Source organism: Poecilia mexicana, unplaced genomic scaffold (assembly GCF_051168715.1).
Source record: "Poecilia mexicana isolate PSO_F unplaced genomic scaffold, ASM5116871v1 scaffold_18, whole genome shotgun sequence".
NCBI classification, from domain to species: Eukaryota; Metazoa; Chordata; class Actinopteri; order Cyprinodontiformes; family Poeciliidae; genus Poecilia; species Poecilia mexicana.
The window spans coordinates 9,566,886-9,584,241 of record NW_028263387.1 but is presented as its reverse complement, the minus strand read 5'-3'; the positions used below and the strand labels follow the sequence as shown (position 1 = coordinate 9,584,241).

The window sequence follows — 17,356 nt, the reverse complement described above, 5'->3', positions numbered from 1 at the left end:
AAATATTCGTTTGGCATATTTTTACATAAAAAAAAAATCTGAATGGTCCATTTCATTTTGTATCATTATTCCAGGATCAAGTCATCTTCTGAAAATAATTCAAATGCTGAAATACTGAACAGTAAATTCAGATAGGATGCTCAAATAGGAAGTCAAAGTACTGAAGTCAATCAAATGGTCTAATACTTTTTACTGATTTGTTTTATAAAACTACACAACACTTTAAATCAGTTCAATTAACTTTATTTAGACAGTGCTTATTCACAACAAAAGTCATCTGTACAAAAAACAAACAAGTGCAATTCAAATCCTGCTGGATCTGTCCATCATTTTCACTCTAACACAGGGATGTGATAACCTAATACGTTTGAACGTTGAAGTAAGCGAGATGTGTATGATGTTTAGAAAGTATTGAACATAAAAAAATAATAAATAAAACTGCATATTGAAGGTAAAATTGTCAAGAATCTGAGGGAAAAAAAACTTGATGGTTTTGGTTGTTAAATGAAGTTATTTACCTTTTTCTTCAAATAAAAAATTTGGCCGTTTTACAGATTTTATTGGAGGTGGTCCACAGGTTGATGGAGATGAGTGGGAATTTGTCGCAAAACAAAACAAAACAGAAGGAAAAACAAAAAACTGGGCTTCACTTTTATCAAATATACAACTACTGGCCCAAACATGTCACAATCAAATTTGTACATCTGACCATGTTTAGCTTTGGTCATCACATACCATAAGAGTTTAAAAAGACGTCATCAAAGGGTCGCATTAATCTGTAATCTTGTATGGATGGGAAGAAAGAAAACGCACCATTTATCATCTTGTCTGGGAATAAATTTCTAACTTTATGCTCAGATTATATTCGGTCCTCCTTGAACCACCATAACAACGTGAGCAAATTATTTGGCTAGGCAGTGAGTGTCACCAAATATAAGACGCTGTAACGGCCTAGTAAAATGATTTGATGAGTTAGTTTCCATCTGTTGTTTCAGGATTTACCTGAAATAATTTGGTGTTTTACTCATTGGGAAATATTTTGTACTTTGCTGTATGTGCTTGTCAGTAAAACCTCTGAACTCTTCTGACTATTTGAGGAGAAAATCAAGCCGGCGTTATGAGAAGTAAACTTTTATGAGAGGGACTTTTAACGCTCACACTTTTAGCTGGAATTGTACAATAGAAGTGCTACATGATTCCAAATTTAGCTGTTTTTCTAATAAGGCATGAGTGTACGTTAAAAAAAATGTTAACACACATGCCAAGAGATTGAAGAGATGTCAACAAGAAATGGATAATACTTGTTTAAGTAGCAGACAAATAAACATAAATACGATATATGAAATGTTTACAAACTCCACTTTGACTCCGCCCACAGCCGATCTGAGGCCTGCACCATGAAGCAGGATTAGTGGCGTTGTAAAGTAAGCCGGTTCAAATTCTGGGAATGCTAGATCGGGTTACTAGATCAGAGATCAACACATCTTAAAGCGACGATTTTGCTAGTTCCTGATGACTTTTCAAGTGTCAGGACTTACCTTTAGTTAAGGTTCTTTAATTAATTCTCAAAATATTTCTGAAAAAATGAGTGTATGGGGACAGAATGCACCATGACAGTGTCATACTGTTAATAACTTGTAAAAATTATATAAATTTACAAAAAAATTCATGTAAGCTAAAACACGTTAGAGCCAGGTTATTCCTAACAAGTATCTTTGACCTAACTTATGTTTACTGGTAAAATGTTTGACATCTGGAAATTATGAAACAGAATAAAACGTTTCTCCACGATTGTGACTGGTTCACTAGTTCCAGCTACATTGGTTTTGTGCTGACTTGACAAAATAAAAGCCAGCTTCCTAATGGGCTGTAATCTGTCGGACGCCATGATGTTTGGATTTGGTTCAGCCAGACGAATGTAAAGTTTCTTTATCGAAGCTGCTTCACGGCACAGGACTCGGCTCCGCCTTCTTCTCTGTCAGAACTCCTTGATTGTCATCATCAAAGTACTGATTTGTTATCAGAGGTTTTTGTTATTGCTTTCACAGTGACCACAGTGTTCACCCTCTCACGTATCAGTAAAGCTGCAGTTGGTTCATAAAATTCTGTTTAAATGTTTGCTACTCTAAAAGAGTCTCACTCAGTTTGCAGCTGCAGGAGCAGAGCCGGCTGGCTGACTGTTGCATCACGTTGAAGACTGGTTGACATCATCGCCGTTACTTTCTCTACCTCCGCATGCCTTTGGCACCTTCACAAACCTCTCTGACCTCTGCACCTGAGAGATTGGCGTTTCTATGGCAACTCTCCCAACATCATTAAGAGGTGATGCAAACAACTTGCCTTCAGCAAATCCATCATCATCCTTATCATCACCAGATTAGTGCAGAAAACAAGCACACGTGTGCTTTAGATGTTTGCTTTTGTATAAATTTGTGTGTGTGTGTGTTTGCTACCTGTGTCTGATGGGTTGCATATTTGGATTCATATGATTTATATCACTGTCTGATGTGTGTGTGTCTGAAGAACTTTATGCTATGTGGTCATGTGTGTCTGGTGTGCCGGTGTGTGCAGTGTTTTCTGTGTGTCAGTGTTCGTTGGGCATGTGTCGGATGGTGTGGAAGATCCAGTCCATCTTGGTGCTCCATCCCCCGTGATGAGCATCGTTCATCTGTTTTGTGAAGTACTCCAGCGCCTCCTGCTGGCTCTTTTCTGGGAGAAAGAAAACACAGTGCATATATTTTTTTTTTGTAAAAGTTGTTTTGTTTTTACACTTATCTGTTCAGTTCTCTGTTTATATCATTAGTCATTAGATCAGAAAATCTGACCTAATGACCTTCAACAAGGTCCTTGTCAAAGTTACTCAAAACGTAGCCCAAGCACCCCTTAGGATTCCTTCATCAGTCTGAGTCCTGGAAGACATTTCTTCTATTCTAGTACCAACTTCAACACAACTCTAGCTGGTGTGGGAGGTCATCCTGATTGGTCTAAAAATCTACTTTCCACAAATTCATCATCAACCCACCACCTCGACCAGCTCCAATAGTTTGTCCCTGATCTGTCAATCTCAGGAAATTTGAGGCGGCCTGGTTCTCAGTCCAAGTTGTCCCTGTACATGCCGGGTTATTCAGGTTGCTTTGGTCACCAGCTGAGTTGTCCAGAACTGAACCATTCAAGATTTTTCCAAATGCCACATTTGCATATTTTGTAACACTTGTGTTCAACCTTCATTTTTTCTACTTTCCTCTTCTGATACGCTCACTTTTAACCTCTGTTTCTCTCATTACTCTTCCTGTCTTCTCTTTTCACAAATCTATCCTCCATTTTTACCTAATGCGAGGGTCTTCCTAAGGTAGGCGATGTCGTCAAAACTCTGCAGTTCAGGCATGCCGCAGCCCAGCATGAGAGAGAAGAGGTTGATGAAGAGGCTGGCGTGCTGCCGGATGGCCAGGTAAGCTTTGTAGCACATCTCCTGGAACCTGCACCACAGACGGGTAAACACGGATGAGACGGGCTCTGAGACAGACAGCAGAAGCAGCTGCAGACAGACGAGGACCGGACGAGACCTCTCAAACTCCTTTGTCTTCGTCGACTCCTGAATGCCTTTACTGATGACGATGAGAAAGTCCTGAGTCAGGACGAAAGGTACACGCTCCCTTTTGTAGCCAAACTTCTTCTTCTTGTGATCTAGGAAGTGACCGAAGTCGATGTGGAACAGCTGAAGGGAGAGGAGTAAGAGTCAGCGTGGTGAGCTATGGGAGGACGAAGTGAAGAGGAGGAAGAAGAGGTTCACCTGTCCGTTCTCCTTCACCATGATGTTGGAGTTGTGTCGGTCTCCAATTCCCAGGATGAATGTGGCAACGCAATAGCCTGCACAGGATCTGGTGAACAGGTCGATGGCCCGATCGTACCTACGAGACAGGTAAAACAAGTGAGTCGAAAGGATTGATACACATATGGAGAACTAACAAACAGTTGGAAAGAGTTCATCCAGAACAGCCAGATGGAGCAGGTCACAGACGCATACAGTTCAAAGGACAGATCTACAATCAGATGGAGGAGTACTGACGCCTCTCCGTGGTTCTTGTCTTTGATCCAGTGGTGAAGAGTGTTGGAGTTGAACTGCAGCGCCCCCTTCAGGCCTCCTTTGCACTGAATCTGCATGATGGTATAGCTGTTCTTCACCACCTCAATGAGACCCACACGGTCACCGATGGACAGGCAGCCGTACGGCAGCATTCTGCAACACACAAAACATGGTCATGCGCGTCACTGATGTCACTTCCTCCGATGACGCCACCGGCTCTCACCGCAGGTCCAGGCCTTGGTTCTGCCAGATGTTCTCCATGATCTTAATGATCTGCAGTGTCAGCATGTCTTGACGCAGATCTGCAATGGAAACAGAACAGGCTACGTTACCGGAAATGTCCCAACGGCTCCACTTTCAGCTCATGTGGCAGTGAAACCGATGCTGAGAGCAGCAATGAGGTAGTTACCGTCGCCGTTCTTGAAGATGATCTCATTGTTGGTGAAAAGTAGCTCGGACATTATGTCGGGATTCTCCCAGTTTAGCCATAGGGGGCGCTTCGCCGAGGACATGATCCTGCACTCCTCCAGCCTGCAAGTGTAACAATTTGTCTTACATTTGTCTATTTGGTTGGTTGGACAATGGAAGAGTTTGGGGTTCTCTTTGCATTTTGTGGCTTGGGTAGTTGGTAGATTAATTAGTTTGTTACCTGAGGTTTCCCAGCTGGTGAACTGGGTTTAGTGGAGAGACAAATCCTTGCAGAGACTCCATGTAGTCTGGACGTGACATGTGTTCAACCAAGAACTTCATCTGAGTCTTCCCAGCAATAAAAGCACAGTGACACGTCAACAGCCAGGCACAGGAACTAAACAAAAGAACATGCTGGTTTTTGTTTTCATACCTTCTGAGTCTCGTCCTTCTTCTCCTGCTTCAGTGTGTCCGTCAGATTCACCAGTTTATCCATGGCCTCCACCTGCAAACATGTTTCATTTCTGAATCACCAAACTCTATTTGTAAATCCTGTATCAAAGCAGCACATTTAACCAGATCCAGTACAACACAAGAGGATGAGGGTCTGTAAAACTGTCTCTGCCCATATCTTAAGTTCACTGTATCCTTCAAAGTGAAATCCATCATTGATTTCAATGATGTCACCAAAGGGGGAAATTATCATCCTTACAAATTTGCAGGAACCCTCCCATCCCCACTGGAGAGATTTACACACATTTTTGTTTTTTATCATTACAACTTTTGGACAGGAGAAATCCTGAACATTTCAAGCTCATAAATCCTTGCCTTTAACACACAATGGCCTCCACTGAGCTCCGCTTCGTGCTTCCTGTGTTTCAGCGATTGCAGCTTAATTTATGAAAGCTAACATGTGTGGGACATGGGAGCCTTCATTCATTATTTATGAACAACAAGAGGTTGTTTAAGGAAGGGGTTCCTTTTGAGACTTTAGACAAAAGTGTTATAACTCCTGAAATTCTACTATGACCTGCTGTTTTTCTGAACCACCCAAACATTATTCAGCATCTTCCATCTGGCTACAGCTTTGGAGACTTTCTGGATGTGAACCTTTTAATTTCCAAAATACTAGTGAACCCAACTCTGGTAACCAGGTACTACCCTGGTAATTGAAAGCCAATTCACACGAACACAAATGTGGCCAGTCAGGATGTTTGAGAGCTAACTTGTGTCTGAATGCTCACCTGTCTGTTCAAGTGTTTCAGGTACATGCCGCAGGCTCTGCAGAAAGCCTCCAGCAGAAGACCAAACCTTCTGGAAACGGTCTTATTGTGCATTTCTGATCTGTGAAAAGACTCCTTGTCAAATCAAATGCTCGTCAAACTGAATGCAAAGGCAGCTAGCTCATATGTTTATTACACTTCTGCTCAGGTTAGCAAGAGGAGATTTACACTGACTTCAGATGCCAGAAGAAGAAGTGTCCTATCCTCTGATTGGTCAGAGCTTTCTTGATGAGGAATCGAGCCAGAGGATTGTCCAAGTACATCTCGTATTTTAACACCTGCGGACCCAGGGACCAGGTTTGCATTTGCATTTTGAATAAAGAGCGCGACCGAAGTGAGAGTTTCAGCTCACCTGAACGAGCTGCAGCAGATACTGTGACAACTTGTCATCCGTCAAGCCCTGCACCAGACAGCGCAGCGCAAACTCTCGGACTATCGGATCGGGAAAGTTACAGTCCAGCAGCTCCAGAGCGGACTCTGGCTCCATCAGAGGCCATTCCTTCAGTAAACAGTACATCTGAGGAAGACGAGGAGATATGTTGGGCTTTAGTTAAAACAAATGGTTTGGGGGAATTATGCCTTTTTCATGTTTGAGAAAGGACGTGTGAATATTTATGATGATCTCCTTTCATTTTCCCATCAACACTGACCAGCTTCTCTCTCTGCTGAAGAAACGTATCATCATTGCATGATGATGCCGCCACCATGTTTCATCTTGGAAATTTGTTCACGTTGTGCGGATGAGTAATTTCTGCCTCACATTTAGGACAAAAGTTTCAATTTTGGTCTCATTCAGCCATGGCTCTCTTCTTGCCACTCTTCCAGACTTGGCCAGAGTTTTGGACCACACAACTAATTGTTCTATCTGGAGCTAATCCAGAGTTAGCGTGGGCATAAAACCATCACATAAAACTCAATTAAATACTAAGTTGTGGTTGTAACATAAAAGGATGTGAACCATTTTGGCATGCTCTGTAAAACCTTAAAACCATTTTACAGCACAATCAAATAACTATGTTACCTTCATCTCTTATAAATATGCTGTCTATATCAAACATGACTACAAAGAAATTTGACTCTGTAATTTAACACCTTAAAATTGGGTCTCCGTCTCTTTAAGAAAGTCCTGCTCCTTCTGAAACTCTGCCTTCAGGAAGTCATCACAACAGCTCTTCCCCACCAATGCTTTGACATTTTTACCAGCATTGAAGTGGCTCGTATAACGAGCTCAGCTGATGCACAGTTCCGCCAGGTGTTTGCTAATTGCTGCTGGCTAGTCTGAAGGAGCTGAGGAGTCGGGGAGGAACCTCGGACACTGCAGCTCTGAGGAGGAGCTTCGTCTGAAAGACGGCGCTCAGGCCAGTCAGGCATTTAACACAGCTGAATGGTTGCCAGGGGAGATAAAAGGATTTCTCAAACGTGCATGAAAGAATCGCGGCAACTCTCCAGGTATGTTTTTGATGAGAGAATGTAAAGCTCAAAAGGTTGATTTAACGTAATACTGCCCCTTTACTACCTAAGTGAAATCTCCAACACTAACGTGTTGCTAAAAAGGGATGAGGGTATCAATTAGCTACATTTACTCAGTTACATTTGCTTGCATAACAAGTGAGTCAGTAGTACAAATTGTACTTCTATGATTGCTTTTATTGCACCTTTCAATTTATGGCTACTCTACCCCCCTTGAGCTGCTTCACTGAAAAGAAAAATAATTAACGCTGACTCAGATTTCAAACCGGAACGAAAACAAAAGCCCAACACTGAGTATAGATCTTGTTATTTATGTCTGCTCTTTTCTCAAACCACTGAGTTATTCAGTCACAGGAAGGGCATTGATGGCTTCGTTTCCACTTGGCTGCTGTGACCGAGTGGAAGCTGGCCATGTGCCTCGAGTCAGAGCTGTGTTTGGCTGAGCAGCTGCAGCACGACTCCTGACTCCTCTCTCAAATTGCGCTCGCTTTTGTTAAGTAATTGAACACATCGCAGTCCGGATGTGGAGGAAACTCCCGGATCGCGACAATGAGTTTATACCTGCGACACTTCGTCTCTGGAGTTCCATTTGACTGACAGAAGCAGCTTAGGCAGAGACTCTGGGATGTTTAAACAATAATGTCTGTAGAGAGACAGACAGAGGCAGGGAGACATGGGCAGGTAGAGACAGACAATACAGTAATCAGAGCAGGAAGCAGCAACAGGTATATCACACGTACATATACATAAAGCAGTAAACCAGAAAAAAAAGCTGCAATGAAAAAAGGAAAAACAGATGAATTTCTGCTACTTTTTTTATGTAAAGTATTAGAACAAGTGATGATATCTGACAACTATAATGAATCTATAATGTTATAACTTCTGCAAACATTTGTTGATATCGTTAAAACGACAGCGGCATGAATAACATTTTCTTACACCCATTTTGTTTGTTTTGAAGACGGGGTTGGGAGGGAAACGTCATTCGGGTCAGAGATCCATTTTTCTCAGATTTTTTTTATTTTTTTTACCTCAAAAGAGCCTGCACTTTTGTGAGCTTGACCCCAATCCGTCTAGATATCTCCCGTTCTGGAGAAATTTCAACACCTAAACACAGCTGGACTTCAGCTGGACAACTACTATCTGAATTTCTCCTTTGGTGCCATGACATTAGCTGATACAACCACATAGACACATTACTGCTGTAAACTCTTTGTTTGGCATTACAGAGCAAAGCATAGACTTTTCACAGTTTAGAAACATAGATTATTCTTGCATTAGTTGAAGGTTTTTTTTTTGTTTGTTTTAACATAAATGAAATGCTGATTCACCCTGGACCAACAATGAAAAGACACATCCAGACTGTTCAAGCCCAGCAGCAAAGCTTGGTGATGGCATGAGATGTTATTAATGGTCTTCTTGGCAAAACTCAGTTGAACCATTTCAGCATCAAAGCAGAATTTTATATATTGCAACATATGTTGCTTTAAAAATAACAAATCTTTCCTACAAAATCCGAGGTTAAAATCAGAATGGAGCGTAAAAGAAGGGACACAAATAGTGATGACGGTGACAGTCCTTAAAGTACATTTCTATTATCTCAGCCATCTTACCTGCATCTAGACATAAAACTCCCACCTGTGTCTCCAGAGGAAGTCTTTCTCCTGCTCTGAAAGCTCATACAGAGGATCTCTGGAGCAAAGAGAGCGAAGCTGCTCTGCATCGGCGGCTGAAACGCTGCTGTCGCAGGCCAGACGGCTACTCTGAGACGAGAGGATGGAAACAATCAGGTTTACATGAAGGAGAAAAACACAGAGACCACCGGACGTTTGGCAGCATGATCTAATAAATCACAGATCAAATTTCATACAAACTCTCTAAGTTCTGTCCACACAGGTCGGTCTGTGAGTTACCAGTCCGTGGCAGTAGTTGTAGCCCAGCTCTCTGCTGATGGTCCAGTTTGCATGTTCTTCAATCTGCTGCTCATCAGGAAACACGACTGTCTGGTTGAATCGTGAGAACTCCAGCTCCACACAAGGGGTCTCCTGCAGATCACAACACCCGAACCGTTGACCAAGTCACTGTTTAGTCACTGATTATTAACTGATCAGACAATCAGCTCAATGGCCTGAAAGCCGACCAACACGGTTACCTTGTTGGGGTTTGAGCCGGCCACTCCGATGGGGTTCAGCAGGTCTTCAAGGCCGTGAGGGACGGGCCAGAGACTCAGAGCCACCTTCCCAGAGACGAGGATGTCCATGTAGTCAAACAGGCTGACGTTCCCCCAGGCCAGAGGGCAGTGCTCCTACAAGAGGAGACGGAGAGAGGAAGGTCAGTCAGATCAATGACTAAATAAGTAGTTAGCCTCTCACCATGAGCTCCTACCTCCTTGGCTCCTTTCCTTCCCTTCACAGAGCAGATGGACAGGCAAAGTCTTGCCGAGCGAGGAAGGTCGGCCAGGTAAATGTCGTAGGTCAGCCACTCGTTCCACCTGGACACAGGTGCGCAGAGTCAGATGGCTAATAGCAGGTGTTCAGAGTGTGTTTTTCAGCGTTTGCTGGAGCATGATGGGGTGTGTTACCTGGGGTTGGAGCAGGGAACCCTCTGGGTGTTTACGTTTTCACACAGCGGCTCTCCTCCGTGATAGATACCCGTCCTCACGTAGATCTACGCACAGACAAACACACAGGTCAGGTGAGAACAACCTCCAAATGTCAGAAACACACAGTGGTTTTATATGTATATATATACACCCCTATGTTCAGTGTAATAATGGCAGTGTCTTCACAGTTTAACCTCTACGGAGACACTGCTCACTGTAACACACAGACTCACAACTACTGCTAGGAGACAAGAAGGCGCAGAATCACAACACTGAGCTTCACATGTTCAAAGTACCTTGACTGTGAGTGATCACATGTGACGAGAACATGAGAGGAAAGACACAAAGACAACCTGAGGAGACAGAGGAAGGACACACAGCGGAGGACAGATTTAAAACTGAGGACAGGATTTGTTTTTTGTTTTTTTAGAGAGTGTGGACACAGAAAGGAAAGGTTCAAGGTGATTCACAAAGATTTAGATGATATCTGTGTGTTAATGGTCTAAATGGCAAAAATAATCCTGAACGAGTGCAACCCAGAGTCTGGATGTCCAGACTGTAATCAAAAGGAAGCTCTGTTACTTTAACTACACCACTGAGCAAATTGTGTCTCTTTGTTCCGGAATACTTTGTTTACATTTGTTTACTCATGGACAGTTTAGAAAAAAATTTAACTTAATCTTTATTATTAAAAATAAAATAAACTAGAGGAAATACCAGCGTGTGCTTGTTCTGCAAAACCCTTATTCATCCACACATCCAGGGATGTCTGCCTGATATTTATGCAACTAATTTCTCTGAAAATAAGATAATTTTAAATTAATATCACAAACCTTTTGTTTTGAGCACATTTTTATGTACTGGGGGTAATTGACAGAAAATAAATAATTTCCTGCATGTTTTGTGCCAACTACTAAGAAGGAACTTGACTTCTAGCATTGGGAAGGCTCAACCAGTCATCCCAAAACTGAAACCAAAGATTAGTTGGTTTTACTTTATTAGTTTGATTTGTTTCACTGTCTTTTGACAATATGTTTCTGTTGCTGTGCATTAAGAGCATCCACATCCCTTATAGATGTATAAATATTATCCAAAACATAAGAAAAGCTTTTATCTCCCAGTTTTAAGGCGTGCATTGATCCCGTTAGAAGCTGAAAGTGGCAGAGAGGACATTTTTCTCTCTCTCTTTGATCACCTGCTGTCTTTGGGTCGAAGACAAGTGAGAGTCTATTACTTGCATCTGTTTCCCGAATTTGTGTTCGCTTGTATTTAGCGTGATCTGCTTTACTGCAGATCTGCAGACATAAATCAGGCATATACTGTGGCACTGATTTATGATTTTCTGGCAGTGGGTTTACACTGAGGAGAACGTATGATGATGAGATGAAAATAGGTTGAAAGGATGCTGAGGACAGACAGACAAAGAACAGTGAAAAAAACAAATGAAACAAATCTTACTAATGCCCCACATTTTGACACACACACACAGAGAGAAAGGAGGATAACAACAGACAAACAGAGAACAAGGAAATGGTGTTGACTCAAACTTTGTTCATGTTCTAAATGTTGACTTTGATTTCTAAAAATAGACTTTGAGCGTAAAAGGATAGAAGAAGACGGGTGAAGAGGATAGGTTAATGGACACCGGTCAGTGGATGGGCACCTTGTCAATGTCCCGGATGTTGACGTTGACGTAGGTGGCGCAGAGCAGTCGCACCCTGAGCAGAGTGTTAAAGGCCCAGAGGGAGCGAGGAGGAGATCCATCACCTCCTCCTGGACAGGGAGACGGCTGGGGCGTCCTCCGACTAAAACACGCACACCGCGTCAACCTCACACCTGCAGCACACCTGCATCTGTTCCCGTTACGTATTCCAAATAACACCTACCTGTAGGAAGGAGTGACGAAACCCGAGGCTGGAAGCTGAGAATAGAGGCTGTCTTTGGACACGAGCATTAGGTGAGGAAGACGTCCGACGATGATGCAAGAGCGGATGTACTGCAGACATCGAGGGAGGACAGGTAAAAATCGGGACGACCACAGAAAAACGGTCACGAAAATGTTGAATGGATTACCTTATACTGACTGAGGGGGAAATTTTCCAACAGGTACTCGTCACAGCCGCACACCTGAGGGACACACAGAGAGACAGACACCTGTAAGTCGCACAGACTCAGTCGACAGAGGGACAAATTGGACGAGGAGACGCAAAACAGGTGAGACAGTTGGAGATGTGAGACAGAAATGTCTAGAGGTTAATAAATGGACGGGTCAGACAACCAGGTGTACCTTCAGGATGTACTAGTCCTGGTTCTCCTGGACCCTGACTGACAGGTGGATGGAGAGTCAGACAGGTGTGCTGGTAGGCAGGGGGATGAACAGACATGTGGGCAGGTAGAATGACAGACAGCTGACAAGAGACAGGCGGGACGGGCCGGTGTACCTTAAGGATGTACTGGCCCTGGTACTCCTGCACGCAGAGGCGGAGCTGCTGAGGGGACAGGTGCATTGATCGGCTCTTCTTCCTGATGGACTCGGCGATTAGCTGCTCGGGTAAACTGTCGTGGCTAACCTGGACAAAAAAACGTAACATGGAAGGTCCTAAAATGATCCGGTTGAACTCTCTTCTTTCTAAACTTCTGGTTAAAGATGCACTAAAACAAACTGTGATGAAGTCAAGATGCTCAGATGTTACAGAGCAGGTATGATATCAGAGCATCCAAATCCTACCAAGCAAATGTTTATTACTGTGAACATTTCCTGCACCGATTGGCCCAGAATTTGAACTGACAATTGTTTGGACCACATTACTTCCCTGCTTCACCACTTCACCACCACGGTGGAGTCTAGGAGGAAGTGAGATGGCATCAAATTACCCAGCTTCCTCTGAGACGTCAAGCATTTATTTTTTATTTAAAATAAGCCTTTAAGCTGTCTTGACTGAATTATACATTACTTAAATTCCAGCAAACCATTGCATAATTTCAGAAACTAAAAAAAAAACAAAAAAAAACTTGACTATGAGAAATTATGCAGTAGTTTTAAAGATTTTTGGTAAATCTTTAAAATGATACCAGATTTAGCTGATAAATATTTATTTAAAATAAACTGTAGAAGGTCCATCAGCATTCAGAACATAATTTTATTTTATGTAATGAGCAGTCACAATGTCTTTATATTAGACATCACTCTGCATCTGTGAGAGCAATAATTGTAAACCACGATGTTATTAAAATGTCAGATTTAAACGCTAGTTAGCATCTAGCATGATCAGAGATTAGCATGGCTAGCAAAGAGATTATCACTAAAACTGAGGTGGCATTCCAGGAGAATAAAGATGTTTAACTATGTGATTTACAATAAGTTGTCAACATTTCCATAACACAGAGGTTTAAAGCTCAAAAATGTAAAAAAAAAAAAAAAGAAAATGTTTGCCTTAATACACTTAACCTTCCTGTTATCTCTTGTCAGTCTGGCTCTCTCTGTGAACCACAGACGTGTTGAGACATGTGATGCACTTTCCATTAAAAAAAACTATTAAATTTGACTCTTCTTCACTTAGAAACAGCTTAGCTCCAGATTGTTGGTGCAAAGTTTTAGTGCTCACTTTTGGTGCGTTCACCAATCAGAATTTTCAGCTTGCCATAATCGGCAATTATTTTTAACAACTGATCTGTTGGTGCATTTCTAGAAAAAAAAATCAAAACAACAAAACTGTTTCACACAAGAAATGAATACTTAATTCACCAGATGTACCTTTAAAGTGTATTTCTGCTTGGAGTTTGATGGAGACATAATCACCCAGATGGTCACTATGAGCCGTCCTGCAAAATGACATCAACACGTCACTCAGTTCAGATCAGAGAGACGGTAGCAGAGAGTTAGGGAGAAACAAACATGGGTGCAGAAATCAGTTCAAAGGGAAGTGAGACAGCAACAGAACCCAGGTCAAGGCTCCAATTGGATCCAAAACCCAGCAGAAGAAGCGGTTCAGCACCTTTGTCCAGCTTGCTATAGATGTGTTGCGGCAGATGAGGACTGGACTCCACGTTGGGGGGGTAAACATAGAGCGCCTGGGTGTGTGCTCCGCCCCCCTCTCTCTCCTCCATGGCCTCTCTGCACACGCTCAGTATGGAGCGGCGGAAGTCCTGAACCTCTGGGTCCTTCATCATCTCAAACTCACACACCGGCATCCCAATGGCGAAGCCTGAACATGACACAGAGTGTCAGTTTGGAGGTTGAGCGATGATGTCACAGAGAAAGGAGGGGCCGGTCCTACCGATCTCTCGGTTTAGGATCTTCTCCTCTCGGTTCCCCAGCGGCTCGATGACCTTCAGGATGGGGTGAAACAGTCGCAGGTCGCACAACCTCCGCGTCTCATCGTAAAACTCCTCCCTCTCAGCCTCCTGGGTCACGCCCACAAAGATGTAGCAGGACTCCTCCTAACCAATTAGAGAGCAGAAGCGAGAGCGTTAGTCCGTCACGGGTGGAGTGGAGGGTGTGCAGAGAGAGAAGAAGATGGCGTACCTGCAGCAGGTGGTAGAGAGGATACTTCCTGGCCTCGATGAAGAGCTGCTGCTTTATGCTGATGAGAGGAGTTTCTCTGAGACACTCCAGGCTCACCATCATCCCTGGTGAGCAAATACAAAGATTAACCACAAGCAAGCAAAGCAAAACCAAAAGAACAAAAGCAAAAATGGATAAAATCAAAAAAAAAAAAAAAAAAGAGAGGAACACAATGCAAATAGTGCAGTAAGACTACAGTGGCTACAGGAAACAGACACTGAAAAAACACAAAACTACAGATCAGATTCAAATATACAATTAGATGATTCAAGTTTATTTTCATGTTTGAGGCACAAAAATGTGTCACACAAAAATGTGTGACACATTGTTTTTACAAAAATGTGTAAAAACAATATAAACTTAATGTTAAACAGAATATCACCATTAGGGAGGCAGCAGTCCACCAGGATCCGTGGGGGCATCAGATGGAGCCCCCATAGCTCCCCGGACGACGGCCTGGGCACCATGGTAACCACCAATCACCAGCTGCCACACCTCAGCACTGGGCTACCTGGACAGACAGGCACAGACAGACATGTACTGTGGTTTTACTTCAGAGTTTTATGGTGTGACATTAAACACATTTAGATAAAAGCTCATTCAGAAACAGCAAAATGTGCTTCAACCTGTTTTCATTTGTTAAAAAAAGACAAAAAGGAAAATCCCTGCATTATTTTCTTTCCAATTTGAAAGATTTTGCGTCTCTGTGACGCAAAATCTCAGTGAAATATGCTGAAGCTTGTGTTTCCAACATGACACAGTGTGTAAAAGGAAGAGCAAAAATGTGTTTTTAAGGCTCTGTTTCCACTCAGGAAAATGAGTAATCCATCCACCCAGTCAGGATTCTCCATCCAGAGAAGTATAGCAAAAAACAAAAAGTGCATATTTCACAATAAAACCACAAATTAACAACAGAAACACAGTTTACTGTCAGAAAGTGAATACGTAAAAAAAGCCTAGTTCTATAAGACATGCAACCATTAAGAGATCAAATAAAAAATAACACATGATCTCACTTAATCTGTATGGCTTTAGGGAAACTACACTCTTTTTCACCTGCCTGCAGTTCAGATCTTTCTTCGACAGACAGGATTTCATTGATTTGGGTAAATTCGACTTGAATCATGTGTACAGGACTTTAAACACTGCGGATTCATTCCCCACAGCTGATAAAGAGGATCATTAGTAAACCGTCAAAACCAGGTCAGACTTCCTGCTTGGTTTGTGAGAAACCGCTCAACACTGCACAAGTTTATTACTCAACTTCCCTTTGCTATTTGCTCTGAGTTTGGTGTGTTTTAAATATGACTGTCAACGATAGAGAAAGTGGACCTTTCAATCCACAATGAAAAACATTCAAATAAAGGGGAAAAAATATTAAACACTATACAATAAAGTATAAATGATTTTTTTTCATCTTTAGGCGCATGGTTAGGTTCTGTTTTCTGAAACAAACATAGTCAATCTGTTTTTGCTGGTTGTTTTTGTTGACCCTTTCTGGTGTTTTTGCTTTGTTTATTCCTCGTGTTTTTAACATTTTTTAAAAATTTCTCTTTTATTCTGCACTTGTCCTCGACATCCACCCCTCTCAAAACATATCAGCATGCCTTATTGTCTCAACTCTTTGTGTTTTTTTAGGATGAAGCCGTCAAACAAAGGAAGGAAGTAGGACACACACACACACGCACACACACACGCACTTAGACTAATACACACTCAGAAACACACACAGCGAAACAAAAGCAGCTGTATGTGTGTGTGTGTGTGTGTGTGTGTGTGTGTGTGTGTGTGTGTGTGTGTGTGTGTCTGTGTGTCTATGTGAGAGGAAGTCTGCTTCCTTCCTACACACTCTTCCTGTTGACCAGCTGATTTAAAAGAGAACAGGTCCTCACACAGAAGCCTTGTTTACAATTTGATATTTAAAACCAACAAGCATGATGTCATCAACAACGCAAATAAAAACTGAGCTCTTTGTATGTTTATTTTTCTTTCCTGAAAAGACTTAAAGCAAAGCATGAATGGCAGAAAACACCATGAAATAAAAAAAAGTTCAAATGAAACTTATTCCTATCACTTATATTTTGATGGAAAAGTGGTAAATAAAACTAAAGTTTCATATAAAATGACACTGTTTGAAACAACGTCGAACATTAACCAGAATACCAGCTTAGAATGAGGTTGCAACTTTAAAAAATGTCATACAAAATGTTTTTTATATTAATAAATAATTCATATAAATAAGTAAGGCTGGACAAATGACATTAATTGTAAACGTCTCTTTTTTTTTCTTTAGAAAAAGCTAAATACTTCAACAATAAAGCTAACCTACTGACGTAAGAAGAAACGTCACGTGACTATTAGACTACCTGCGGAATTTGTCGCCGCATGACTGACTGACAGTTTGGTGATGTCACGTGTTCGCTTACAGGTAAACGGCAAACAGGAAACACAGACGGAGAGAATAAACACCTAAATAAATACACTTTAAAAATGACGTCCCTATCTCCCCCTACCACTTCTTCATCGTGACCTCAGACTGTGAGATGGTTACCATGACAACAGCAGCGCAGCATCCGCGAGGATGGAGACGGACTCACGGACGGCGGAGACATGACAGCCGGGCTGTCTTTGTTCTGCTCGCGCGTGTAAGCCTATCATTCACCTGAGCGCTCGTCCTCCGCTCCCATGGCGCGTGACTTCGCTCATAGCGTCGCCGTGTCCGCGTGTCGGTTCGCCAGCCTGCCCTCTGTCTTTGTCTCCACTTCTGTGAACTGTTGGACCCGCACAAAGAGATGCGCCGCCGGTGAGACACGCCGGGCGGGCACGTTTCTGTTAGCCCGTCGCTTTACCTGCCAATCGCTCCGTCAAACGGTGTATCAGTCTGTCAGTCTGTCTGTCTGTCAGCGGCTCCGCTGGTTGACCAGCAGTAGCGGGAGGGAACCGGT

General features: G+C 42.5%; 1 protein-coding gene across 1 annotated transcript; it reads right to left on the bottom strand.

Moving 5' to 3' along the window:
* Window positions 1-227: 227 nt before the first annotated feature.
* On the bottom strand, window positions 228-17,353 carry LOC106906548 (phosphatidylinositol 4,5-bisphosphate 3-kinase catalytic subunit alpha isoform-like). Its single transcript, XM_014971871.2, has 28 exons — window positions 17,074-17,353; window positions 14,794-14,922; window positions 14,373-14,476; window positions 14,125-14,287; window positions 13,843-14,052; window positions 13,602-13,669; window positions 12,289-12,417; window positions 11,921-11,974; window positions 11,734-11,843; window positions 11,511-11,652; window positions 9,827-9,912; window positions 9,631-9,736; window positions 9,398-9,550; window positions 9,159-9,290; window positions 8,884-9,008; window positions 7,807-7,888; window positions 6,128-6,292; window positions 5,950-6,053; window positions 5,737-5,836; window positions 4,926-4,997; window positions 4,734-4,840; window positions 4,494-4,615; window positions 4,308-4,386; window positions 4,067-4,237; window positions 3,791-3,908; window positions 3,564-3,715; window positions 3,328-3,476; window positions 228-2,709 (listed from the first exon to the last, which is right to left on the bottom strand). Exons 2-28 carry the CDS (start codon window positions 14,876-14,878, stop codon window positions 2,585-2,587), a joined length of 3,213 nt encoding a protein of 1,070 aa, XP_014827357.1. The 5' UTR covers window positions 14,879-14,922; window positions 17,074-17,353; the 3' UTR covers window positions 228-2,584.
* Window positions 17,354-17,356: the final 3 nt, after the last annotated feature.

Coding starts and splice junctions, on each gene's coding strand:
- LOC106906548 (XM_014971871.2), bottom strand. CDS start 14,878: ATGGTGCCCAGGCCGTCGTCCGGGGAGCTATGGGGGCTCCATCTGATG. Junction 9,737..9,826: donor GTTCCCTGCTCCAACCCCAG/GTAACACACCCC, acceptor ACCTGTGTCCAG/GTGGAACGAGTGGCTGACCT. Junction 6,293..7,806: donor CCAGAGACGAAGTGTCGCAG/GTATAAACTCAT, acceptor CGTCTTCCTCAG/ATGTACTGTTTACTGAAGGA.